The sequence below is a fragment of the Rhinocladiella mackenziei genome, assembly GCF_000835555.1.
Source record: "Rhinocladiella mackenziei CBS 650.93 unplaced genomic scaffold supercont1.3, whole genome shotgun sequence".
NCBI lineage: Eukaryota > Fungi > Ascomycota > Eurotiomycetes > Chaetothyriales > Herpotrichiellaceae > Rhinocladiella > Rhinocladiella mackenziei.
In genome coordinates this window covers 3,014,060-3,039,813 of record NW_013550602.1, presented here as the reverse complement: position 1 = coordinate 3,039,813, position 25,754 = coordinate 3,014,060, and the positions used below count along the sequence as shown (strand labels likewise).

The 25,754-nt window shown below is 55.1% G+C and overlaps 13 protein-coding genes across 13 annotated transcripts; 7 read left to right on the top strand and 6 right to left on the bottom strand.

The window, feature by feature from the left end:
* Positions 1 to 395: 395 nt before the first annotated feature.
* On the top strand, positions 396 to 2,292 carry Z518_04617 (uncharacterized protein; the record flags this gene model as incomplete). Its single annotated transcript, XM_013418323.1, has 6 exons — positions 396 to 626; positions 687 to 803; positions 865 to 964; positions 1,018 to 1,086; positions 1,175 to 1,765; positions 1,862 to 2,292. 6 exons carry the CDS (start codon positions 396 to 398, stop codon positions 2,290 to 2,292), a joined length of 1,539 nt encoding a protein of 512 aa, XP_013273777.1.
* A 702-nt stretch (positions 2,293 to 2,994) lies between these two features.
* Z518_04616 (uncharacterized protein) lies at positions 2,995 to 4,110 on the bottom strand (the record flags this gene model as incomplete). The annotated part of the gene is made up of 1 exon (XM_013418322.1): positions 2,995 to 4,110. One exon carries the CDS (start codon positions 4,108 to 4,110, stop codon positions 2,995 to 2,997), a length of 1,116 nt encoding a protein of 371 aa, XP_013273776.1.
* Positions 4,111 to 4,535: 425 nt separating this feature from the next.
* On the bottom strand, positions 4,536 to 5,541 carry Z518_04615 (uncharacterized protein; the record flags this gene model as incomplete). The annotated part of the gene is made up of 3 exons (XM_013418321.1): positions 4,536 to 4,758; positions 4,822 to 4,916; positions 4,969 to 5,541. The coding sequence occupies 3 exons, from the start codon at positions 5,539 to 5,541 to the stop codon at positions 4,536 to 4,538; spliced, it is 891 nt and encodes a 296-aa protein (XP_013273775.1).
* Positions 5,542 to 6,160: 619 nt separating this feature from the next.
* Z518_04614 (uncharacterized protein) lies at positions 6,161 to 6,934 on the top strand (the record flags this gene model as incomplete). The annotated part of the gene is made up of 1 exon (XM_013418320.1): positions 6,161 to 6,934. The coding sequence occupies one exon, from the start codon at positions 6,161 to 6,163 to the stop codon at positions 6,932 to 6,934; it is 774 nt and encodes a 257-aa protein (XP_013273774.1).
* A 357-nt stretch (positions 6,935 to 7,291) lies between these two features.
* Z518_04613 (uncharacterized protein) lies at positions 7,292 to 8,440 on the bottom strand (the record flags this gene model as incomplete). Its single annotated transcript, XM_013418319.1, has 1 exon — positions 7,292 to 8,440. One exon carries the CDS (start codon positions 8,438 to 8,440, stop codon positions 7,292 to 7,294), a length of 1,149 nt encoding a protein of 382 aa, XP_013273773.1.
* Positions 8,441 to 10,308: 1,868 nt separating this feature from the next.
* On the bottom strand, positions 10,309 to 11,625 carry Z518_04612 (uncharacterized protein; the record flags this gene model as incomplete). Its single annotated transcript, XM_013418318.1, has 2 exons — positions 10,309 to 11,190; positions 11,215 to 11,625. The coding sequence occupies 2 exons, from the start codon at positions 11,623 to 11,625 to the stop codon at positions 10,309 to 10,311; spliced, it is 1,293 nt and encodes a 430-aa protein (XP_013273772.1).
* A 523-nt stretch (positions 11,626 to 12,148) lies between these two features.
* Z518_04611 (uncharacterized protein) lies at positions 12,149 to 13,267 on the top strand (the record flags this gene model as incomplete). Its single annotated transcript, XM_013418317.1, has 3 exons — positions 12,149 to 12,502; positions 12,556 to 12,909; positions 12,968 to 13,267. 3 exons carry the CDS (start codon positions 12,149 to 12,151, stop codon positions 13,265 to 13,267), a joined length of 1,008 nt encoding a protein of 335 aa, XP_013273771.1.
* A 303-nt stretch (positions 13,268 to 13,570) lies between these two features.
* Z518_04610 (uncharacterized protein) lies at positions 13,571 to 15,385 on the top strand (the record flags this gene model as incomplete). The annotated part of the gene is made up of 2 exons (XM_013418316.1): positions 13,571 to 13,670; positions 13,743 to 15,385. 2 exons carry the CDS (start codon positions 13,571 to 13,573, stop codon positions 15,383 to 15,385), a joined length of 1,743 nt encoding a protein of 580 aa, XP_013273770.1.
* A 2,230-nt stretch (positions 15,386 to 17,615) lies between these two features.
* On the top strand, positions 17,616 to 19,173 carry Z518_04609 (uncharacterized protein; the record flags this gene model as incomplete). Its single annotated transcript, XM_013418315.1, has 3 exons — positions 17,616 to 17,772; positions 17,831 to 18,133; positions 18,224 to 19,173. 3 exons carry the CDS (start codon positions 17,616 to 17,618, stop codon positions 19,171 to 19,173), a joined length of 1,410 nt encoding a protein of 469 aa, XP_013273769.1.
* Positions 19,174 to 19,324: 151 nt separating this feature from the next.
* Z518_04608 (uncharacterized protein) lies at positions 19,325 to 19,786 on the bottom strand (the record flags this gene model as incomplete). Its single annotated transcript, XM_013418314.1, has 1 exon — positions 19,325 to 19,786. One exon carries the CDS (start codon positions 19,784 to 19,786, stop codon positions 19,325 to 19,327), a length of 462 nt encoding a protein of 153 aa, XP_013273768.1.
* A 408-nt stretch (positions 19,787 to 20,194) lies between these two features.
* Z518_04607 (uncharacterized protein) lies at positions 20,195 to 22,196 on the top strand (the record flags this gene model as incomplete). The annotated part of the gene is made up of 4 exons (XM_013418313.1): positions 20,195 to 20,720; positions 20,821 to 21,586; positions 21,681 to 21,954; positions 22,017 to 22,196. 4 exons carry the CDS (start codon positions 20,195 to 20,197, stop codon positions 22,194 to 22,196), a joined length of 1,746 nt encoding a protein of 581 aa, XP_013273767.1.
* Positions 22,197 to 22,917: 721 nt separating this feature from the next.
* On the top strand, positions 22,918 to 23,856 carry Z518_04606 (uncharacterized protein; the record flags this gene model as incomplete). Its single annotated transcript, XM_013418312.1, has 2 exons — positions 22,918 to 23,036; positions 23,124 to 23,856. 2 exons carry the CDS (start codon positions 22,918 to 22,920, stop codon positions 23,854 to 23,856), a joined length of 852 nt encoding a protein of 283 aa, XP_013273766.1.
* Positions 23,857 to 23,945: 89 nt separating this feature from the next.
* Positions 23,946 to 25,442, bottom strand: Z518_04605 (uncharacterized protein; the record flags this gene model as incomplete). Its single annotated transcript, XM_013418311.1, has 5 exons — positions 23,946 to 24,407; positions 24,479 to 24,755; positions 24,842 to 24,918; positions 24,982 to 25,156; positions 25,249 to 25,442. The coding sequence occupies 5 exons, from the start codon at positions 25,440 to 25,442 to the stop codon at positions 23,946 to 23,948; spliced, it is 1,185 nt and encodes a 394-aa protein (XP_013273765.1).
* Between the last annotated feature and the right edge of the window lie 312 nt (positions 25,443 to 25,754).

The window sequence follows — 25,754 nt, the reverse complement described above, 5'->3', positions numbered from 1 at the left end:
CCCGAACGCCCTAGCGATCTTCTAGAGGACTGGGGAGGATGAAAATATGCAGCGAGACAGGTGGCAGATACTCCGTATTTGCTATGCGATACTTGGCTGCTCCGTGTCTTGAACTCACCGTCCAATAGTCACGTGGTTGCGGATCCTCAAGTTACGACGTCGTATATCCGATCAAACAGGATCTCGGAGGGCCCTGTTTCATTCATCAAATCTTTCGTCCCCTCTCGGTTGCATGTTGATAGTCCTCCTTACGCATCCTGTCATCATGTTTCCCTGCTTGTACGCTGAACACACATAGTCCCGACGACCCTCTCACCACTCTCATCTCCTTGTGTCCGGTTTCCTTTTCCCTTTCCCTGCAACGTTATCGACCCTACCGTCAACACAGGTTCATCATGGCGTCCCATGCTCCTGTTATGGGCAGCAGCGGGTTTCCAGTGTCGATATACACCGTTGTTGTCACGGCGGTCGTCATATTTGGTTGTTATATCTTGTCGAACTCGGAAAACGCTCTCTATCCTGGCTTTGATGCAGTCGGCCTTGATCCCAAAGCCTGGACCTATGCAGACGCTCGCAAGAAATACGCCCAGAATGCAAAGGCCGTGCTCTGGGAAGGGTTGAAGAAGGTGAGCCTTCCCTCGACAATCCCACCTCCCCACCCCGGGCTGATCATAATTTCTCTGCAGTGTAAAGGGGCATTTCAGGTGTACACGATGGCCGGCCCGAGAATCGTCCTCGACGCCAAGTATCTGGACGAGTTGAAGAATTGGCCCCATGCCGATTTTGCGAAGAATAATGCGAAGGTGGGTGTTGCTGCTCAACTTGTGTCGTTGGCGTTTGCCTGTACTGACCCGCGTGACTCAGCAATTTTTCGGGAATTACCCTGCCTTAGGCTTATTCGGGGAGCAAGGAAACGGCGAGATCATCCAAGATACTGTGCGGATCAAGCTCACGCAGTCACTCAGTGAGTACCACGTGGGAGCTTGGTGAACACCCGGGTCTGACAATGGAATCTAGATCGACTCACTCCGATCCTGAACGGCGAAGCGAGAGACGCTTGGAAAGAGTTGGCCGGGGATTCCGAAGGTAAGGACCTCCAGCAAACGGCTCTCTCTCTCTCTCTCCCCTTCCCAATCCGGGGAAACACATTGCAGGCTGACCCTACGCGGCGCAGAATGGCATGAGTTCCACGTGTGGTCCAATGTTCTGCAACTGGTCGCCCGCGTGTCAGCAATCACCTTCATTGGCCCCGAGCTCTGCCGCGACAAGAATTGGATCGATCTCTCCGTGAACTATGCCGTGGAGGCGTTTGACTGTGTGCGTGCCTTGCGCACCTGGCCCAAAATTCTCCGCCCGATCGTGCACTGGTTTCTGCCCCAGCTCCAACGACTCAGGCAGAGACACCGGAAAGCCCGGCAGATCATCGAAGGAGAATGGAACAGACGGCAGCGTCTGGCACAGGCCGATCCAGATGCGAAAGTCACCTACAGTGACGGCATGCAGTGGCTCCACGAGACGGCCAAGGGTCGTCCCTACAACCGAACCGACTCTCAGCTGACGATGGCGTTCGCGGCGATCCACACGACATCGGACCTGATCACCAAGGCCATCTTTGATATTGCGGCCAATCCAGAAATCATCGAGCCACTCCGGGAGGAGATGAAGCAATGTTTGGCCAATGGGTTCACGAAGACGGCCCTGTACACCATGAAGCTACTTGACAGCGTGTTGAAGGAATCCCAGAGAATGAGTCCCAGTTCATACGGTAAGCCAGATCTCCTCACATCGAACATGGTTGTTCAATAGGCCGTGGCCCTCAAGACTGACCTGATCCCCCTCTCTCTTTCTCCCTCCTCTCTAGCCCCGTGCATGAGACGGATCGACGAATCCTTCAAACTCTCGGACGGGACGGTGCTCCCCAAAGGCGCTCAGCTGGCCTTCACGGCGAACCGCAATTTTGACTCCGCCGTGTGGTCAGACCCCGACAAGTTCGATGCCAGGCGATTTCTACGACTTCGGAGCCAGCCCGGCCAGGAGAATGCCTGGCAGTTCGTCACGGCCAATGTCGACCAGCTCGGCTTCGGGGCCGGACAACACGCCTGCCCGGGCCGCTTCTTCGCATCCAACGAGACCAAGATTGCGCTGTGCCATTTACTGCTCAAATACGACATCAAGCTCGCCACTCCCAGTCGGCCGTCGAATTTCACCATTGGCGCTGAGATTGTCGCTCCAGTCGTGGAGCCCATTCTCATCCGAAGGCGGTTCGACCTCGAGGGGCCGCTGCTGGAGTAGCCTCACCGGGAGGAGAGAACCTTGCCATCCTAGCCCCTAGGACTACGGGACCTAATATATATATAACTCTATATATTTACATTGTAAATGTGGAGATTGCAGAATCAGAGACTTTGTGTTGGACAATAGCATTGAACAAATGCTAGCCAATCATTTACAACAGACTAGGATATATTGCAACACTCGCTCAATAAACTGTATCACCATCAACAGGCAGCAATGGCGACGTACGCTCGTTAGATAGATATATAGATGGGCTCTCTCCTACACTCACTCTTTCAATCCACGAAGTTCAACACTTTGCTTGACTCTTGGCGTCGATTTCTGTGTCACGTGTAACTTGGCATGCTCCCAGCCTAAGCCCTATGGAGACTAGTCCTATTTATCCCCATTCCTCCTCCAAAATCGGCGATTCAAAATACCCCACGGCCTACCTGCGTTCTTCCTTTCTCAACGAAGAGCTTTCACATACTTTGTTTGCAATGAACTGGGACTCGCTAAGATCAGTCTACTCTCGCTCTTCTCGGCCCTGACTTCTCCGAGATCATCCCTCCCCGTGTCCTACGTGCAACACGTGTGGTTGTGTGAATGAGCAGAAGATCTCCCTATTTTAGCGCTACCCACCATCCAGGAAAAATCGCCGAGCGTGATCATCCGGAAGGAGAAGAGATAGAAGCAACAAGCCCAGGATGATTCCATATTTCACACTCTGATGTTGCGTGTCACCTCCATCGGGATGTCGGTGTCGTTGAGCACGCCTGGCTGAGCCTTGACCACGGCCGGGATGGCGTTCACGACCAAAGCTCCGGTGTTGTAGAGGCCGGCATCCTCGCCGGCGCGCGACTCGCCCATGGCAATGCGACAATCGTAATCCGGGTCGCCCTTGATGAGGATTGTGTACTCGTGGCGAAGTTTAGACTTGTCCAGATCACCGCCATGTGCTTGCGGCCAGAACGGCGCCGCCTCCATGCACGTGCGGGTGATGTGCTCGAGGATCACAAACGGCTTTCCTCGATAGATGCCCTCCAGACCGACGCGGACCGCGGCCACGGTTCCGGCCTCGATGGTGCCCCACAAGGTGGTGTGCGTCTTGTCGTGGGTGGCATTCTCGAAGAAGAACCGGATGTCCTCGAGCTCGATCTTCAGGGCCTTGGCCACGGCGTTGATTGTGCCTCCCCACGCGTGTTTGACGAATGTGCCTTGCTTCATGACGCTTTGGAACTCCTTCGGCCGGCCGAACCCAAACACATCCGGTAGCCAGGGCACGTCGTGGAAGGCATAGTTCCCCAGCTCCTGCATCCGGATTTCATTGACCTCGTCCGCCCCCTTCAACATGGCGATGGTCAAGAAAGGACTGAAGAATCCCGGGTCACTCCCGGTCAGGAAGCACGTGCTTTTGCCCTTCACACAGGCGGCCTCAATCATGTCCACGTACTTTCCATCCGTCGTGGTCGCACCGGCGTTCTTCTGGCGCACCGTGCTGGGCTCGACCATCCAGAAGAGACACGGCGTGCTCACGTTGATGCCGGCTTCGAGGAATCGGATCGCCAGCTTCACGCTGGACTCGGCCTCATTTCCATTGCCCACGTATGTCACCACGTCTGGTTTGGCCGCGATCAGCGCGTCGACATCCCGCGTCGCCTTGACCCCCAGGTCTCGGTCCAGCTGGCACACTTGCCCGGCGTCCACCCCATCTTTCTGCGCACTGAACACCAGCAGTCCGACCAGCTCTAGGTCAGGATGGTTCAGGAGCGCGCGTAACGTGACCCGTCCTGTTGGCCCAGTGCCGCAGTGGACCACACGAATCTTTTCCGGCATGCTGTATTGCCTTGACCGGGGACTTTGGGGCGGGATGATAAGAGAATTTTCCAGGGAGTGATTGGTTGATTGATTGAACAAACGCTGGATAGCTTGCTTGACACGAGCAGGCTATCTTTATACCAGAGCCCGCAGCTGGTCAGAGCAATGGACTTGCGTCCTGGCTGCTGGGCCTTTCCGACTTCAATCCAAGAAAGTTGAGCAACCCAAGACTAGACTGAGCGGGTTCCGGGGCCCCGGTCACAACTCGAATCGTAAGGGCGTTCAGGAGTTTCGAGTCGAGAATATTACCGAGCTGACAAATGAGCAACTGGGTGGAGAAACTCGCTCCGGGCCCCAGTTCGCCTCCTCCCCCATCCCCCCCCCCCCTCGAAATTACAGGTACGGGGTTCCTGGGGCCCCAAACCCTATCCTCTAGATACATTCTACCAGGTCTGTTCCCCCGGAATATTCGATGGTTCTCCGTGGATCATCTTGAACCACGGACCCCAGTTATCTCGACACACACGACTGGCTTCGCCATTGACTAACGGCTGCCGCGGCACCACATAGGGCTTTTCCGCCGAAACCTCCACCATTTCTCCCGACGTGTCTGCCACATTGACGTAATGGACGTAAGCCTCCACGATGCTTTCGATTGAGGTGGTCCTAGACCGCGAGGTCAGTTGGAAATGACTGTGCAAAGAAGGGGTTTGTGAGGGCGGCACGCACTGGGCAAATCCCACGCCCGCGAGCACATCGGAGCCGGTAATTGCGCCGACTCTTACAATGCTGGGAACGACAATGTTCAGGAGGATATTTTCTTTCTGTGTTCATCAGCAGCGGTTCATTCTGTCGGATGCAAATGCTTTGACTCACGGCCTTCAGAATGGGTGCCATTGCCCGGCCATAGCTCATCACCTGTTTCCCCAATTCATGTTCAGCTTCCATTGTCCCGGCATAGTCAAACGGTAGATCGAGACGAAACTCCACTCGACTCACCGCTGCTTTGGCCGATGCATACTCCGGCCAGAGAGGCAGAGAATACAGCCCTGCACCAGAGCCCACCAACACGATATGACCGCCCGGGTTTCGGTTCTGCCTCATAAAGTGTGTCGCCAGGCGCACCGCATAAATTGACCCTTTGGCCACAACATCTGTACACGCCAGATCTGGGGCCGGGGGAAGTTCAATGCTCCCTCGCCGGTCAAACATCAAGAGCGACTGCTTGTCCACTATCGATCCATTGGCAATCACCGCGTCAAGCCGCCCCCATTTCGACCAGACATCCTGGTACATTTGGGCTTGATCTTCATAGTTGGCCAGGTCGCATTTGATATACATGGCGCGATCTGCCGAGTTGTCCAGCAAACCCTGGGCCTTCTCCTCCTCGAGGATGTCAACGAGAGCAACTCTCCACCCGTCACTGAGAAGCCTTTTCGCCGTCGGCATTCCGATCCCTCCCTGTCGCCTCTATTAGTGACCCTAGGATTTTGCTAGGAGGAGGGGGGGGAGGGGAAACGGTTGGGCAAGCCTACAACATACCAGCGATCCCGACAGTATTACCACTCTTCCGTCGCTCATGTTTTGGTAGTATTCGAGTCCAGCCTGTGATCAATGCCGGTTAGAGTCGCAACACCAGCCCAAATTATGTGATCCAGAGGATGTGCTCAGCCTCCGAGAATGTGGTTAGAATATTCTCATGGCCTTGAGCCTCGGAAAACCCTTCGGCCGATGCTCCGGAGTTCTGACAGGAAATTCTGGGAATGACTCGTACTTCCGACGGGCCGAAGTGGGGCTACGAGTCGTAGACATGGAAGGGGTTTTCTGGATACGAGGCAATGAAGTGGATTCGAGGATGACCTTGCCTTGATTTTTTTTTACACTCACGTGCGACGCGGGGACATATAGTCGCATTGAGAGAGACTGAACGGGCTCAACGAGAGGGCGGACTTCACGCCTCGACATTCGACGTACGCCGTACGCCGTGCACAATACACCCTCTCGACACAGGGCCACAAGGCACCAGTCCACGGCGAATCTGCGCTTTCGGCAGAGATCTGTTTACACCATGAAAGGGCTTGAAGGCCGACGCATCCTGGTCGCCGGAGGAGCCACAGGCATCGGCAGAGCCATCGCGATACGGTTGGCGGAAGAAGGATCGCACGTCGTGGTCGGGGACTTCAACCAACCCGGGGTGGAACAGACAGTGCAAGATATCCAAGCCAAAATGAGTGCCGTCAAGATCAAAGCCGTGTTTTTCGACTATTCCAAGCCCGACACGATCCGAAATCTAGTCAAGGAGGCGGTCGACTTTCTCGGAGGCCTGGACGGACTCGTGAACGTCGGGGTGCTGGGCGGAAAGGCCCTGACCATGGACGTAGACATCCCCGACCTGGACCCGGAGTCCTGGCAATACATCATCAACGGCGACCTGATCGGATACGCGGTGGCCGTGCAAGCAGCACTGCCTTACCTCAAGCAGTCCGGGAAGGGTTCCATCGTCAACACCACGTCCGGGTCGATCTTTGGTGGGATGCCCTTTATGCCCGCGTACCAGGCGGCGAAGGCCGGCGTGCTGGCGCTGACCAAGTATGTGGCGCAGTTCCACGCCGCGGAGGGGTTGCGCTCGAACTGCGTGAGCCCTGGTCCCATCTTGAGCGACGCCGTCAAGGAGAAGACGCCACAATCTCACATTGACGGCGTGGTGCCCACGGTGCCGTTGCGACGATGGGGCCAACCGGACGAGATTGCTTCGTTGTATGCTTACCTTTTGTCCGACGATGCTTCCTACATCAATGGACAAACGTGGAGCTGCTGTGGGGGTAAATATTTACGAGATTAACTCGGATATGGGAGGATTGGAGGGGAAGAGATTGAGTCATGTATCTATCTAGTTTCACAAAAACGAGACATCAGACCCCCGATCCGTGCCTGTCTGGCGCGTTCAAACATACATGTATTACATTCTGCCAGCGACTAGAAGGAGCACTGAGAAAAATGGAAGCTTAACTTGTCGTATCATTTATCGTACTAGAACATGTCGCCCTTTGTAGATACTAGACATCTCACTCCCAACCACCCCCTCGATCACGAAGCTTGCAATGGCTAGGATTTCTTCATCCAGGCCGAGGTCAGTGTGTGTTCCAACGCAGCCACTGCTCCTGTTGTTGCAAGCTGCAACTCACGACGACGACGACGACTATGACGACACCATCTTCTCCTTGACCCAGTCGTCAATGTACCCAACGGCGGTGACCAATGATTTGGGGCTGTCCTCGAAGAAATGCGCGGCGCCTGGAATCAGTTTGAGTTCCTTGTCCTTGCTGGCGACCAAGTCGTAGATTTTGTGAGCGTCGGACGGATACACGCCGACGTCGGCCGTCGCTTGGATGATCAGCGTGGGCACGGTGAAGTGTGGCCCGCTGAGTTCGAACTGAGCCTGCGAGTCGGCCAAGCTCCACATGGACAGCCAGGTCTTGAGGGTGCTGGCGCGGGCGATCATGCTGATACCGCGGTTCGCCTGGACGGGGTCGCCGGCGTAGCAGGCCGGGCACGGCCGGTCGGAGGGCTCGATGTTCGGGTCCATGAACCGGAGGTCGGCCATGGTTCGATAGACGGGGAACACACGGTCGGGAACGCCGGCGTCGTTCAGCCGCCGGAGCTCTTTCTTGGCCCACTCGGTGATCTTCTCGCTCCGGGCGACCTGCGCGCCACGGTATCGTTGGATGAACTCGGCCGAGTACGGCGGTCCGTTCTGCGGCGCGTACATGTCCAACGACGGATCTGTTTTGACGGGATCCGACTCGTCCACCACCGACGGGTCGATCCAGCGTGCCATCACGTCCGCTCGGCCCGGGTGCGCGTTGAGGAAGATGAAGGCATCAGCGCCCATGGCGGACAGGGACTCCCGCTCGGCCTTGGCCTGGAACGCTGCCATCAGGGACCCGCCTCCGGAATTGCCGATAAAGACGATCTTCTTCGCGGGCGTGTTGTTTCGGATCCACGACGTCCCCACGGCCAGGTCGTCCATGGCTTGTTCGAGGACGAAGCGGTCCTCCGCCCCCGTGAACCTCGTGTTCCAGCCCAACACCCCGTACCCGCGCAACGCGAGCGGCACGGCGAGATAATGTTCGGAAAAGTCGGCGATGTAGTGGCTGAGCATGAACACCACCGACGGCGCGTGGTCTTTCATACACCAATACAGGCCCTGGCAAGGGTGTTGGCCCGTTGGATATCGCACGGCGGTGGTCGAGTCCGATGCCACGAACCGCGGTGTGATTGAGTCTGGTATCTCCGACGACGCCTGCTGCCCGGGCTCCGAGCGCGTCGTCGCCTTGCCGGGAAACATCTTTAAGTGAGCAGACCACCGATGGTTAGTAATGAATTTAGACTGTTGTATTTTTTGGCCTCTTGTTTATTCGGAGTTCCCATGGGGCTCTTTGCTGTGGATGGGAGTGGATTAAACGTGGGTGGCAGGTCAATGGGACTTATAAAGGCGGGGTACCGACACACGAATCTGCTGTTCGTCAACACATCACCAGGTCCAACTGCGGGGGTTGGATCGGTATTCCGCCGACTTATCCCATGTATCCTGGGCCGATGGGAGATGTCATGCAGAGCTCGAAAATGCTCCCCGAACAAACAGGGGCATCGAAAAAAGAAAAAAGACAAGAGACTCTGGAGAAGGCATGAGGATTCATTTACGAATCGTACTCGGCATCACCTTTGCCGTGCCCAGCCTCGGCTCTGCGCTTTCGAATCCACGGTCGCGAAATTGTGCATTATGCATCGAAGCATTGGTCTGGTCAATTGCACATTGCACAGCATTTTGTCTAATGAGAGACGCGTCTGGGATTGGTTATGATTCCATGGAGCATAACGAGGGAGATTTCATCTCTGTCTGGTTTTGTTTTGTTTTTGGTTTTTTCCCAGAAATGCCCTTCTTAAAACTCGGAAAATCAATGATTGGCTACAACGATCCTCCAATCAGGTGACCCGGAGCAGTTTTTCCGGATGATGACATAAGGCTCTATCTGGAGAGCATACCGGTTGTCTCAGTCTGCTCAGACCCTGCGGCTACGGGCGCCTGCAGCGCTTAGCGCTCCACGCTAACTTTTTTTTGTAAAAAAAAGCCTTCGCCAGAAGGCTTTTTCCAAAAATTCTTCTGAATTTTTTGATTGGTCGGGGCTAGATTAGCCTCAATCAGCGGCTTGCCGCGGCAACCGAGGATGAGCCGACTGAGACAACATACCGGCCTTGCTGGCTTGTTGGCTTCGCAGTGCGAGGGGGTTGGGTGGTAACAAATCTTCCATTCCAGGCCTCAGAGGTGTCCGAGAGCGAAAATACGTTAATTACTTCGAATATTCAGTTGATTATTGATTGTGATGATACATCTTAACCAACTCGCCGAAAAGGGAGATAAAGCAAATGCATGGCCACCCAACCCCTCCCCCTACAAGTAGTTGCAAACAGGCCAGGAGAGATGGCGAGCGATCCCATCAGCCTTCCACCTGAACTCCGAGGCTAAGACTGGAGTGAATCATCCGGCACGCGTGAATCAGTAGCTCGGTTGCGAGGACTTCGGCACTGTAGCTCGACCACACCACGAATTGTCAGCTTTTCAATCAACTCCAATTCGCTCTCAATGGTTTTGGTTTGGAGGGAGATCTCGCTCTTTGTCAATGTTCTGCTTGACGATCGAGGATACCACCTTGCTGATGTTGGTGACTAGACCAGACACGTGGTGCATGCCTTCGAACCGATGGTTCATTTCATAGAAAAAGCCGCTGAAATTCCAGGAACGGCCCGGGGCCTCGTCGCGCCCATGCACACGCCGCGAACATGCTGTGGATGATGTAGGTTGCCACCGGAAGTACCGTCCACGCGATCCTGTTGAGAGGGGGGGCAAAGGGGGTCAGATTCAAAGCGTCGGCCTTGAAGAAGGTGTACGCGGAACACTTACAGCTGCAACGGAATGTCCTCGATGCGGGGATTCTCGTTGTAGCCAGAACACTTCGTCGGCCACGGAGGTAGAGGCTTCGTTTTGCTGACAGCGACGGAGGTCAATAGCCAGGACATGGAATCGACCACGCCGGGGACTTGGAGGTACCGCTCGTATAAATATGCTTTGACGGAACTAGCAGGGAATCCATCCCCAGAGTCAGCAGCTCCATCGCGTATATGCGGGGGTAAATAAGATGGGTGGGTGGGTTCGACTCACAATCCGATGATTCGAAGGACACGGAATGACACTTTCTGTTGCCGCAGCAGCCGTCGAAGATTGAATCGAGCCAAAGTCGCCTGGAACTGTCGGGTATGCGTCTCAAGGGCTTGATCAAGTTCTCGCAACATGTCGACAGTACGGTCTCGGCCTCGCCAGGTGTCCCAGCGCTGGGACTCGTGGCGTAAAAGCAGGGTCTGCTCCATGATGACCGACAAACGGCACATGTGGACGAAGGCATGGGCACCCACTTGAGAAGCGGTGTTGGCTTCCACGATTCCGCCGCGTCTCCGTGCCGCCATCCTTGCAGGCAGCAAATCGGCCAGGTGAAGCATTGGACAAGGCCGAAGGTTCCGTTTCAACTTGTGCGGTCTTCGCAGAGCCAGCGAAATGGTGCGGTTCCGTACCAGGCAGCACCACCACATAATGCGATGATGTCGTTCAGCTCCAGCGTCCAGCTTTCCAATGACTGCATGATGAAAGGCTTTGTCAACCCAGAAGCTGTTGACATCTTGAGAACAGTCGTACGGGCTCCAGTGTGAGAGAAGAATGGCCGCCTGGACTAGTTCCACCGCGCCTTCATGCTGCTTCGTGTCAAGAGCCTCGTACAGCCGACGCGCCTCGTTGAACAGACAGTGCTGGCCCTCTATGATGGATGTGAATGGGGATCCTCGTAGCTCTGAGACACCCAGGTGCTGAAAGGCCGCGAAGAACATGCACCGAACCCGCAACGTCGTCAAAGATTGGATGACCGGGCGACCTGGGGTTTGCCAGTTACAGAAATATTCCTTGTCCACCACGGGGCAGAGGGTGTGGACAGTTAGAAAGTACAGCATGATCAGTCTGGTCTCAAGGTCACTCGAGAGATATACCAGCGCCTGTCTGAACCATCAATTACTCACCGGCTCTGGCCTAGCCTCGCTGATTTTCTCCACTGGAGGAGAGACGATCTTCAACGAGCTCAATACACCATCCAAGCCGACCAGAAAAATGTCGGATGTATCAGACACGCCTCCGCAAGTCAGTTGTTCTCGCGGCTTGAGACAGTCAGTCTCATCCACCTCCCATCGCATCTCGTCATCCTGCTCTGGGATGCTGTTGGGCGAGTCGATGGAGGCTCGAGAGTTATCGGTCTCGGCCGGACTGAATCCCAAGATGTCAAAGTATGCCTCTTCATCTGTCACGGCGCTCTCATGGGGGAAACGATTGCTCGGGGAATCAAGCAAATGCTCAAGCGTCTCGTAGCCTTTCAGTTCGAGTTCAGTGTCCAGGAGACGGTCGAGAGAAGATTTCCAACTGGTTTCCTCGGCCATCTTCTCGCCGAGGAGACGAGTGTCTGTGGGTGTTTGGCATTCAGGTGGGTTCAAATGGGCCTTGCCTTTTTTCTTTTGGTTCTCTCTTTTTGTGTCTTTCCAAATAAAATACAAAATAAAACGCAGATGAAATAAAATCAACAAAAAGCCCGACATGAATCAAACAAGAATCAGACAAATGTCAATGTTCCCTCGCACCAACCGTCAATCCCCGGGGGTTTGCCGCCCACGAACCTAACGACTCGACACCTCACGATTCGTTCGAGTCACAGCGCCCGTCGCAGCCCCCATCACCCCTAGCATCCAGTTCGAGAGCATGGCCCCATGGGCCTATAACAGCATGATGTGAGAGAACATAGAGGCATCCCGACGTATCGTGAAGGGATCATCGTGGCGGGAGAAATACGCCAGCCCTTGGATATTGTTGCTCTCGAACGCTATCTTGAACAGCATGTATCGGAAATCCCCACGCCTCTCAATGTGAAGCAGGTAAGGCTCCATCTCTCTATGACCATCTACCTAGATGGTAGGACAAGCCAGGCTGACCAATTTCACTGCGTTATTGCAGTTCAGTTTGGGGCAATCCAATCCCACATACCTCGTGGAGGCAGCAGATGGCCGCAAGGATGTCCTACCGAAGAAGCCACCGGGGAAAATCGTGTCCAGCACCGCACACCGAGTGTCCCGCGAGTTCAGGATCCTACGTGCCCTCGAACAGACCGACGTGCCGACCCCAAAAGTATACACTCTCTGCGAAGATGACGGGGTGATTGGGACACATTTCTACATTATGCAATACATCGAAGGCAGGCATATCGAAGAGCCCCATATTCCGGGAGTCTCGCCGGAGGAACGCACAGAGATGTATGACCACGACGTGCTGAGTATCAGATCAGATCAGGTCAATTGATGTGGTTGATGGACAGGTAGCACGATGCCATTCGAACGCTGGCCCGACTCCATCGTCTGGACTTTTCCCGCCTCGGGCTCGCCGGCTTTGGCCGTCATCACGGCTTCTACGACCGACAAATTAAGACCCTCAAGCATGTCTCCGACAGTCAAGCATGCGTGGTGGATGTACACACGAAGAGAGCCGTGGGTGGGCTGCCACACTTGGATGAAATGACCCGATTCTTCAGCGACCCCAGCAAACAACCCCGAGATCGATCGTGTCTAGTGCATGGCGATTTCAAGATTGACAATCTCATCTTTCACAAGACGGAGCCTCGCGTCATCGGAGTGTTGGATTGGGAGATGGCGACCATTGGCCATCCACTCTCCGATGTCTGTCTTTTCACCCTGCCTTGGACAGATCCCATTATGAGGTCGATGCGGTCGCCAGGCCATCCGAGCGACGTCTTCGCCGACGGGGGGACCAATGGCCCTGCCCACCCAGGGGCAGATTTTGAAGTGGTATTTCGAGGAGACTGGCTACGACGTGTCCCACGACCTGACCAGGGGCACCGCCTTTGCAGGATTTCGGTGCGCGGTGATCATGCAAGGAGTCAGTGCGAGGCTTGCTCAGGGCCAGGCCAGTGGCAAGAATGCGATCATCTATCGATCTCAGATCAGCCCGTACACTGAGTGGGCGCTGAGCCCGATCCACCGCCTGCAACAGCGTGCAGAGCGTGTAAAGCTGTAGACTGCGAGACGAAGAATCTGTCTCAAACGCAAATTGATCCAACCGGCCCCGTATCCAGTATCCGGTAGCCTGACCCCTGGATCCATCCAGACGGGCGACCGGCCCCCCCAATGGCCATTACCCTCGGCTCCGGCTACTGTGAATTTCGAGTCGTAGGTGGTCTTTGATGGTCTTGCAGCCACCGCCAACACTCCGATTAAGTTCATATATAATACGTGCGAACCTCACCGACCGCGTTGCGACATGGAATCGGCCTTCCGTCCAATTCCTCTAACCCCCAGGTTTCCCTCCGGGCGACCGCAAATGGCCATCACTTCCAACTACCCCGACATCCAGCTACGAGAAGCGGATATCTTCTCGCTTCTCTTCGACCGACCAGATCGACCCTTTGCGGCGAACAAAGGTCGGTCAGCACCGCATTTCATGCTGCTCGTTCAAAACTTGACCCTCGGCTAATTGGTTTCATGGTGTACAGTTATTTTCCAAGACGCGACTCATCCGTCACGGACATACACTTATGAGCAGGTCCGGAATGATGCTCTTTGGTTCGGAAAGGGCCTTCAGACGTGCTTCGACATTAAGAAAGGCGACGTCATCGGCCTTTTCACTCCGAACGACATCGATGTGCCGGCGATCCTATTTGGGTCCCTGTGGACCGGGGCGGTGATATCTGCGGCCAATCCCGGATACAAGGTGGACGAGCTCGCGCACCAACTGAAAGACAGCGCTGCCCGTTTCGTCGTGAGCCATGTCTCCTCCTTTCCCACAGCTCGTGAAGCCTGTAGTCTTGTCGGCATCCCGGAGAGCCAGATCATCCTGGTTGGCAACGAGAGGTCGGCACGTGGACCGAGCAGACACTGGACCGTCATCCGAGAAGCAGGACAAACAAGCGCCGGTTCCCAACCCCCGACTCAGATCAAGATCCAACCGAGAGAAGACCTGGCTTTCCTCGCCTATTCGTCCGGCACCACGGGGAAACCCAAGGCGGTGATGCTCACTCATTTCAACGTCACGGCCAATATCGAGCAAATCCGAGACCTGGAACCGGTGTCGCACGACAACTCGGTCTCCATTCCAGGAATTCCCGACGCTCCCCAGACGGGCGACAAGGTTCTAGCATGCCTTCCGTTTTTCCACATCTACGGGCTGACATGTCTACTGATCAATCCCCTCTTCAAGGGCGTGCACTGTGTGATGATGGAGGCATTCGACTTCGAACGCTGGTGTCAGGTCGTGGAAACCCACCAAGTGACCGTGGGATACATTGTGCCACCCATCGTCTTACTGCTCGCCAAACACCCGGCCGTGAACAAATACAACCTCAGCTCCCTGCGCGTCTGTAGCTCGGGGGCTGCCCCCCTGACGCGAGAGCTGGTGGAGGCGGTGTACAAAAGAACGGGGATCCGGACGAAACAAGGCTATGGGCTGACGGAAACTTCGCCGACATTATTCGCCATGCGGTGGCAAGACTGGCACCGCAAGGTGGGGACCACAGGCCTGCTGGTACCCAATATGACGGCCAAATTTTGCATTCCCTCCGCCGAGATCGATCACGCGCAAGGGGCTGTCGAGCTCCCCCGAGGAGAAGTGGGAGAACTCTGGGTCAGCGGACCGAACGTGTTTCGTGGATACCTTAACCGACCAGAGGCAACGGCGGAATGTTTGGTCGACGGTTGGTTCAAGACCGGAGATGTCGGCTTCATGGATGATGAAGGGCACCTCACCATCACGGATCGAGCCAAAGAGCTCATCAAGTACAAGGGATTCCAAGTTGCCCCTGCCGAGCTGGAGGGTCTCCTGGTGGACTGTGAGCTCGTGGACGATGCCGCAGTCATCGGCGTCTTCCTCCGCGAGCAATCGACTGAGGTACCCCGGGCCTACGTGGTCAGGAAAGGGGGTCCGTCGGCCGTCAAGCCCGGAGACGATCAGTCAATCATTCGATGGATGGATAGACGGGTCACCAACCACAAAAAGCTGCGAGGAGGAGTGCGCTTTGTGGAGAGCATTCCGAAGAGTCCGAGCGGGAAGATACTTCGGAGAATCTTGAAAGATGAGATCAAAAAGGAGCAGGAGCGGGAGCAAGAGATACGTCTGAGAGGACACAATGCGAAACTCTAGAGGCGGCGAGGGGCCCTCGACTGTCTGATTTGTACGTACCAGAGCACGCAGGCGGAGCTCATGCTCCTGAAACTCCTGCGGGCTCCAGTTGACTAGAACGATATCCTCAATGCGGTCCCGGAACCTCCTGGCCTCGTGATGGGTTTTGTCGTGATGGATGAAGAACATACAGTCATCCAGGCTCTCGAACTGGTATATCAACGCGTGACTGAACCCAGGCTACATCCCCCGTCAGATGGATTAGCATCGCCCACATTCACACGCACAAAAACACACTCATTCATGCGGCTCGTAGCCTGATCTCACCCCCCCCCCCCCCCCACCCCGGGAAACACACGCACTTTGTTAGGAACCAGGAACAGGTTTTTCCCAGCCTGGGCCGAAAGGATGTATGGTTTTTGAGTCTTTTCATGCACGCAAGTGTCCTTCATGGCCACGGATTCTCGAAGCACCTGCTCAACTGAGTCAACATGATGACCTCTCCGAGAGTCACGACCGACCACGGCCGTATCTCAATGATGGCTCTCGAGTTGACCACCTACGTACCTCGTCAATCTCCTCGTCCGTCACCGAGGACTTGAATTTCATAATCACTTGGTGGTACACCACCATGGTGTCTTCTCGCTGAGGGGGCAATCGAGCTCCAAGTCAATTGTGCTACATGTAGTACGATTCGACCCCCTCGAGCCTGTGTTGCAGGTAAGGGACGGAACGAGACGACCTCAAAGACTCAGTGGCTCTAGACAGGTGGAGATCAGCTAACTCAATGACAATTCATTGGGAAACACGGTCCGCAAAGGTTCTCTCTGAGGCGAGATCGCCTCCCCCCCCTTTTGACCTGGGGGGGTATTATTCTGTACACCAACTTTTGTTATTCTGTACACCGGAAAACCTGCTTATTCTGTACACCATGCCTCAACTCTCCTTATTCTGTACACCACCACCTCTCTCTCGCCTTATTCTGTACACTTAACGCTCTCATCCTGTTATTCTGTACACCGCGCTAACAGAGCTTGTTGCCGTTGGCCCGGCGATGGCGAGAAAACACTAGTAAGTGGCGTAGCTGTGGAGGGGTGACGCGTTAAACTCTCCCCGTTATAGGTGGTTGCGAAGCAATAAACACATTTGATTCCCTTTTCCTTGGTAGATAAGTACCGTGCATTTTGAGCTTCTCTGTATACTTTGTAAATTATTGTGGCCTACACAGCCGGATTTGTGTAGAGATCCCCTGCACGGTCGATACCTCGTGCTGACTAAGGTAACAAACCAGCGCCCATAGGCTTGGGTGGGAACCGCCCATAAGCGGGGCAGTTGCCCCCCGGCTTATGGGCGGTTTCCCCCCGGTTCATGGGCGGTTTCCCCCTCCGGCTTATGAGCGGTCCTCCCAAGCCTATGGGCGCTGGTTTGTTACCTTAGTCAGCACGAGGTATCGACCGTGCAGAGGATACCATCGTTAACCATCATTTCTGCATTCTATATAGGCAGACTTAGGTGTTGTGACATCACGTATCTTCGAACTGCGCAGATAACCGGAAAAATAAAAATCCGGACCAATCAAAAGCGGTGTACAGAATAACAAAATGTGGTGTACAGAATAACATTACCCTTTGACCTGCTGCCCTTAATGCAAATCACGTGACATTATGCGCTCGATGTGCTTTCTGCATCAAAATGTATATTATTATGGCTCTCTGTTTCGCATGGTGAACTCGATGATGAATCGTGTTCCAAGCACCTCGGGTCGACAAGTTCCCGAGCATCGACTGTACCATGGACTCGTCACTCGTTGGACTCGGGCACTACAATCGTATCCCCCCGCCATGCTCTTCCCACGGGTACGAATCGTACAGAGTCACCATCCACCTCCACCACCGGTGGTACCATCAACCATCCACACAACTTGACGCCCGAAATCTCTGATCCGAGGGCGATGGTTCTGCACGCCGATGCCGGGCGCTTCATTGGGCCCGTCGAACTTGTGTCGCAGGCCAAGGCCGGCAATGTGTCATTTCGTCCAGGTGGTCTGAATCGTATGGGAGGTTGCCTGGATTCCACTCGATGGCACCACCCCAGCAATTCGTCAGGAATCTGAAATCGGTCCTGGAGGGCTCACTGTCGCGAATACATCCCCCTGTCTTGAACAAGTCGAGAGATCCTTCGGAACTCCCTCGTCGCAAAGAAATCTGAGAACACCACTCGCTTTGCCTCGTCATCGACAGTTGATCCCACCATGGCAAGTGCAAGTCAGGTACAGTTGTCTGCAAAAGATAGTCCTGGATACCTTCATGTGGACAACATTTCCGAGGAGGCAGCGCAAAAAGCCAGTGATTTATTGAATGAAAACCGCGAACAATACCACGCCTACTTGCATGGTGCTGGATTGCACAGTGAGAATTAAGACACTGAAATGCCCAGATGCTTATAGTGCTGATAGAATCTCCTTAGACCACATCCTACATCACCTGCTGGCAATTTACCCATTGGGCGCATCCGCAGCCCAGCTTCAAGCCGCCTATTCTCTCAATGCACCAGGCCAGCGGCCGAAGGGAGATCCCTCCGATGCAGCGCTGGCTGAATTGTCAGAGCTCAGCATCTTCAGGAAGCGCCTCGGTAACGAAAGTTACTACGCAGAATACTTGAAGTTCTTCACGGACGAGATTTCGAAACATGGCGTGGAGGCGACCCTCAATAGGTTTTGCTTTTGCGGCGACGAGCTCGCAGAGGACTTGTTTCCAAGGCTGTTCGGTGGTGAGTTCAACCGGTCTCATCTCAGGAAAACTTCAAGGTCGGACATGGGATGTGCTAATGAATCCTCCGTGCCTTGCCCGTGGTGAACAGGTCTTCTCCACCCGATCATTCATCTAGGATACGGTCTCGAGTACAACCAGCCGTCGATTGTGGCGGAGGCGTTGGCCTCGGCTGCGATCCACGTCACCTTCGTTGAGCCCATCTGTTTCCCGGCCGAGAAGCTGGCTGAGCAGAGACGTCCAGATTCGAACCCTTCCATCATGTCGCTCGTCTCGCTCCTGCGCAACGATCCCGTGGTGATTACCGCCATCTCTGAGGAAGACACCCACAACAAACTGTTGACCGACCTCATGCCTCGCGCGGGGGCTCATGTCCACGACGTGATAAGCAGGTATACAGTGGAACCGGATCGGCTGCAGGAATCTCTCGCGGAAATGCTGAATACGGCCATCTATCTCACAATTGCGTCGCAACGTCCGGGGAAAGAAATCATGTTCGATTTCTACCTCATGCACACCGCCAACTTGGCCTTCTTTTACCCGCTCTTCATGAGTCTGTCCTGGCTGTCGACCGAAAACAAGTGTCGATTGTTGAAATGGAAAGTCTGGCTGGATCTCGCCGTCTATGCTTCTTGTAAATGTCCCGACCTTCGCCTCGAGCGCGTCCTACAGTATCAGCCCGAGCACGAGGGAGGATGGGACTCCATTTTTGTCCGAGCGGCGGCATATCAAGATGATGGACACACCGCCAAACTCATCCGAGCAATCAAAATGGCCGAAATTGTATCGCGACCTTACGACGGACGGCCACAGTTCCCGATGCCGACCGAAGCCTTCTTGCTGGCAGCACATATGGTTATGGACTCGGTGGAGCAGATGTGCAAGCCGGGTTACCGGAGAGTCGCGGTGGACAACTACATCCCAGGGATTCACGAGGAGGTGTTGCGCACTGTTGCACGATGGATCAGATTCTGTGGGACGGAGATAGCCTGGAAGAACGTGCCGTCGCTCCCTTCGAGCACAACGCCCCGAGGGAGTTAGGCTGTAGGATCTATACCTAAGATTGGCATGGCAATTTTCGTGGATTGTACAGTACATTAACCCATGCATTGCCGTCACTCACGCCGGTGAATGTATACACCCCCAGCGTCCCGCAACACAAGTCCATGTCCATGCCCACCACGCCCATGGCTCACAGCCGATTGGCAGCCTTCGTGTTCGATTCCACGCTCAGGCTCTTCGCCACCTCCACCTGGCCCAAGTATTCGTTTGCGCCCAACCGATCCACAAATTCCCGCACCCGTGCGACCTTGGTCTGAGAATCGTCGAACTCGAGAAAGAAGGCATAATCTCCCTGATACGCGGCCACCGCGGGGTTGACGAACTCGATGACCACCGTACACCAAACGGCAATTTCATTTGCCTTGTCGTCCTCGATTATCTGCTTGACGGTGAATTTACTGCGTCGCAGGTGCGGGCGGATCGGCTCGTAGAAGGCCGCAAACTGGGCGTTCGTGTTGATCGGGTTTTCCCCGAGTGAAGTGACGAAGCCGTGCGTGCAGGATTCGGTCCGGATAGCCAGCATTCTGGAGATATCGAAATCCTCGTAGCTCTGTAGGAACTCCATCGCCGTGGTGTGGCGTTGGGAAGCCATTGTGAGCGGGGTGGTGGTGGTGTTGAAGCGGCGGGGGATGATTGTGACGGGAAAACAAAATGGTTCCTACGTAGCTAAGTACTCGGAAAACTGAGAGATTTTTTCTTCTTCTCGGCACAGGTCAATTACACCTACATGTATGGAGTATGTTGTATCAACTTGGTTCACAATATTGAAGCCACTCTCCCCGTCCCATTGCCGCCCAGGAAATCCTGTTCTCCGCGCGCCAAAACCATATCCATGGCTACGAGTCGTATTGCAACTTCTAGTCACCCCTCCCTCAAAGACCCCAACCGCACATATGCTTAAGACTCGCTAGAAAAATCTCCACAATGTCAAAAAGAATAGTGGGAAATCTTGTATCTCAATATAACAACCCTAGAACTAGAGACGACGCCCGATGAGACCATGGGGGAAGAAGGCAAGCCCATCCCTCGCCATGAGTATGAGTACCCGACGGCCGCGGTCGACGGACCATACCAAATCCTCCCCCAGTATCATTCCAAGCCGGCACGATTCAGAATCGCGTGTGCCGGTGCCGGCGCGTCGGGCTTGTGCCTCGCATACAAACTGCAGAAGATGATGGTCCCCGGGTCGTGGGAGCTGACCATCTTTGAAAAGAACGACAGCATCGGCGGCACGTGGTACGAGAACACATATCCCGGGGTGGCCTGTGACATTCCCGCACACATCTACACCTTCACCTTCGACCCCAACCCCAACTGGTCTCAATACTACGCCCAGGGTAAGGAGATCCAGGAGTACTTTGAAGGATTTGCCGACCGACATGGGTGTCGCGAATACGTCAAGTTGAACACGAGGGTCGTCCGGGCAGAATGGCAGCCCGACACTTCCACGTGGAAGTTGACGCTCCGGGATGAAAAGACCAAAGAGAAATGGCAGGATTGGGCTCATTGTTTTGTAAATGGCACTGGTATGGCCGATTCCTTCCTTCCTCGCCCCACTCGATCACAGTGCGCCGTGTGCCGGTACGCCGGTGCGTCCGGACAGGGACAGTATCTAACGTTCGTCAGGCATCTTAAATAACTGGAAGTGGCCCGACATTGCCGGCCTCGACACTTTCCAGGGCACCTTGATACACTCCGCCGCGTGGAATCATGATGTCGACCTCACCGACAAAGTGGTCGGGGTGATCGGCTCTGGATCCAGCAGCGTGCAGATTGTCCCCGAACTGCAAAAGATCTGTAAGCAGGTCCAGGTCTTCATAAGAAGCCCGACGTGGATCTCGGGTCCATTTGGCGCCGGTCCCATGGCCAACGACTTTACCAATCATCAGGCCTCGCAGTATTCCTTCCGGGAGGAAGACAAAGAGAAATTCCGCGCCGACCCCGCGTATCATCTAGAATTTCGCAAACGGACAGAGGCCGAGTTCAACACCTTGTTCGGCGCGTATCAACAGGGATCCGAGCTAAACAAATACTTCCGTCAAGTGTTGACCGACCTGATGACGGAGCGGCTGGGGTCGGACCATCAGGAACTGCGGGACTTTATCATTCCAAAGTTCTCTCCCGGCTGTCGGCGTCTGACTCCCGGCACGGGCTTTCTCGAAGCCCTGGTCAAGCCCAATGTCGAAACTGTCCTCACCGACATCGAGTGCGCAACACCGTCGGGGCTCAAGCTAAAGGATGGTTCAGAGAAGACCATGGATGTCTTGGTCTGTGCCACGGGCTTCAACCCAGCATTCAAACCAGCATTCGACGTGATCAACGGGGAGGGAAAATCCATTGCCGAAGATTGGAGCCACGGACCTAACCTGTACTTCGGAGTGTCCGCACCAAGGTACCTATATACTCTCTCTGAGCTCCTTCCGGGGGGGCCGCCGCGTCTCGTGTCTCGTGTCTTACTAACACCACCACCCCCTCCCCCGACATAGATTCCCCAACTACTATACCATTGTCGGGCCCGGCGCGACGTGGTCGAACGGGACCCTGTTGCCTAGCATTGAAACCACGATCGAACACGCCGTCAAGCTAATCCGAAAGATGCAGCACGAAGGCATCGCCTCGATCGAGGTGAAGCAAGAAGCCGTGGACGACATCTACGCCCACTTGGACGAATATCACAAGACCACCGTGTGGCAAGAGGAGTGTCGTAGCTGGTTCAAAGACGGCAAGGTGAAGAATCGCATCTATCTGTGGCCAGGATCGGTGAGTTCGAACGAGACCCTTCCGTTTTCTCCCGCCGATACTAATCCTCTTTCTCTGGTCAGACCATCCACTTTTTAAAGTCGATCAAAGACCCTCGCATGGAGGACTACAACTTGAAGTACCGGTACAAGAATCGATTCGCGTTCCTCGGCGACGGGAGCGTTCGCGCTTTGGCAGAAAATAATACGCCGGGCCTGGCCCCGTACATCAGATCTACCGACCATGAGTGGACCGTAGATTAGGATGGGGATTTCCCCAGGGTAGAAGACTTGATCCCACGACGTCACAAGAGCCAGAGACTCGTGCTCGGAGGTTTCCAAATTGTTCCCAACCTAATGAAGACATTGGCACGAATAAATCGGTGATTGGCTGGGAAGAAGACGCAATCCTGTGACTTTTACATATTCCTGCACTTTGTAACGGAGTACGATAAGCTCGAGCCACTCTCGAGCTAATCCTCTATAGGCTAGCGAAACTACACCAGCCTGTTCAGGTGCAGATCCCCCCGGAACAAATATACTCCGTTCCTCTTGGTTCTCTTGGCTGCGTGTCCAGTCCAGCAAGGCGCATCACTTTTGTCACCGCACTCCAGATGATGGCAGTGTGGGGAGAGACAGAGAGTATGTGTAGTATAGCATTGCTTGCCATCGTGTCTTAGGTGTCAGCCTTGACCTTCGTCCACAGCACACAGAGAGACATTGACAGGACGTCGCTGAGGCCCAGTGCCCACAATATCCCATCTCAGCCTTAGAGGTCCGAGTCATTGAAGTACGACTCGTTGCTCCGGAGCTTGCCAAAATCGGCCAGAGTGAGAATGCCGAGGTTAGTGTCAGCGCGCTGCGCGGTGGTGCCACTCCATTCATCGCGTGCATGAAACATATCTATGGAGTTACTCATGTCGGCAACGCTCTGAGCCTCCCCACCATCAGTGCTTGAAGGACGCAACCGGTGGGCTTGATGGTGATGGCCACTCCTCTCAATGATGTTGGTCTCCATGACTTCCAGAACATCTTCAGGTTGGACGGGAAAGTAGCCGTGGTGACGGGTGGTTCGAGAGGGTTGGGGCTCAACGTCGCGTCCGGGTGAGTAATTTTTTTTTTTGGCCTGCACACCTGTTGTCTCCCTCTCGGCGGAGATGGACACCTGCTGATATGAAGTCGTGCATCAAGTCTCCTTCAGTCCGGCTGCTCCCAGGTTTTCATTACCTCGCGCAAGGCAAAGGCATGCGAAGAAGCTGCCGCGGCGCTGAATGCACTCCCGAACAAACATCCAGACGCGAAGGCCATCGCACTGCCAGCCGATCTCGCCGAAGTATCCGAGATTCAACGCCTCGCTTCTGGCATCGCTGGTCACACCGACCACGTCGACATCCTCTTTGCCAACGCGGGAGCGACCTGGGGCGCCCCGTTTGGCAAACATCCCCCAGAAGCATTCACCAAGATTCTCAATCTGAACGTGAAGAGCATCTACTACACCGTCCAAGCCCTCCACCCGCTCCTGACAAAGCACTCGACGACAGACTGTCCCAGCAGGATCATCATCAACGCCAGTGCCGCGGGGATCGGCGTGGGGAGTACTGGCGAGCATGCTACCCATGCGTATTCCGTGTCCAAGGCCGCGGCGATTCACCTGGCCAAAGTTTTTTCTGTGGAACTCGGCCCTCAGGGGGTTGTAACGAACGCGATCGCGCCCGGATTTTACCTCACCAAGATGGCGGCTGGATTGATTAAACTCACCGGTGGGCTCGAGGCTCAAGCCGCGCGGGCGCCGAACAACCGCCTGGGACAACCGGAAGACATCGCCGGTCTGGTTGTATTTTTATCAAGTCGGGCCAGCACGCACATTAATGGCGCGGTCATATCCACGGACGGGGGTGCTCTGCACGGGAGCTCAAAACTGTGAAACCCCCCTCCCGCCCCTGTCTCTCACGTTTACGTTCATTGTTCTGGACACTCAAAAACCTTCAGGTCAGACGGGAATGGAATAAATCTCTATAACTTGGAAGCTGCCTGCTCTCCGCCCTGAAGCTTCTTCACCATCTTCCACGCACTATCGAGGCTCTGCTTCGTGTGAGCAAAGTAGACGTAGCTGAACTCGCTGCTGGCTTGACCCGAGATCGTCCGTGCCTGGATTCCATGGCTGATGGTGGCTCCGCGCAGCAGGTCAAAGACCTGCGCCGTCTTCCAGTCCCGCCCATCGCCGTCCTCGCGTGGGTCGAAACCGACAATCTCAGAATACCGGTCCAGCAACTCGTCCGGGTCCGGCATTCCACTTGCCGCTCGATTCTCCGGTCGGTATGGAGATTGCGGTCGGCTCTTTGGGTCGTCGGTGATCTTGGCGTGTTCGTTCCAGAAGGGCCTCAAGGTGAAAACCACGTCCATTAACGGGTGACCGAGCGTGGAGAGCTCCCAGTCGAGGATGCAGATCACCCGTGGCTCGGTCGGATGCAGGATCTGTATTCACCACTACATCAGTCTCCTCCCGGGGCTGGGGGCCGCTAGGGAGGTTCCTACTCCCGACTTACCACGTTGTCAAACTTGAAGTCGCCATGGATGATGGAATTGCGATCCTGTGGGACATTTCGCCTCACAAAGTCCACGATCTCGCCGAATTTCTCGTGTGCGGGTCCCAAGGCCTTGCCCGTCCTTTTGTCTCGCACCGTGGCCTGTTGAGCTTCGATGCGCGAAAAAGTGTTGCATTGCCTGGAGTAGAAATCCTTCTTCTTTCCAAAGCCCGCGAGGCCAATGGAGTCTGGGTCGATCGAATGGAGCCACGCCAAAGTCTCGATCAGGGAGAACCAGCTGGTGTTGCCACCATGTCAGCAAAACCTGTGTGCCACCGACGCAGCAGGCCAATAAACCAGCGACCTCGTGCCATCTAAACGTACAGTTTGCGTCTCTCGGGAGGTGGCAACTCCGGCAGGTCAATATCCTTGAGTATCCGCCCCTGGACACACTCCATGATCTAGGAACCGAAAGGCCCTCCTCGTCAGTCATCTTCCTATACAACCCTGGCGTTCTTTCTCACGTAAAATGGCGTTCCGATCACCGAAGAATCCACACAGAGGACCCAAACCTTGGGAACGGGGAAGTCCTTAACGGTTCCCAAGGCTTGTAGTACTCGGAACTCCCGATCGACCTGGTGGGCCACGGGGCTGATGATGGCCCCGGCCGGCTTCTTTCGTAGGATATACCGCGTGCCCCTACCCGATGATGGTGCCATCAGCCAAAACCGCTCCCTGATCTCTCTCTGGTTGGGATTTGCGGACGTGTTCCCCCCCCCCCCCCAACTTACGATGCATCGTCGACAAAGTATGTCGGATTACTCTGACCGTACCCGACCTTGGTCGTTTTCACCGGAAGCTGGAGGCCTGGAATGACCTTCTGATCTGCTAGATATGCGCTCAGGGCCCCATCGTCCAGGACGTGACTGGACTGTGCCGTCGACATGCCGTACAGCTTCCGGACGGCGGCGAGCGAAGCAGACATCGCTGGGCACTGGACTGGGAGTGTATAGGGTATTTAAAAGGAGGGGCATGTGCCGGTGTGATGCGACTCGCAAAGAACGGAGGGTCCACGCCTCGAACCTCGGATCGCTCTTCTCTGCCTTCCCGAGTCCCTATCGTATCCGTGTCCGAACAAGGTTTAGTCTCCTCTCTGCGTCTTAGATACGCGTTGACATCTTCACGACTCGTAAATTTCGTGTCCGCTGGAGCGTCTCCCGCCGCTGTCCACGGCTTTTTTGCGGGGGAGTCCGGGGATGGTGAACTGGAGGCCGTAGGTGGGAACCCTCCCGGGACG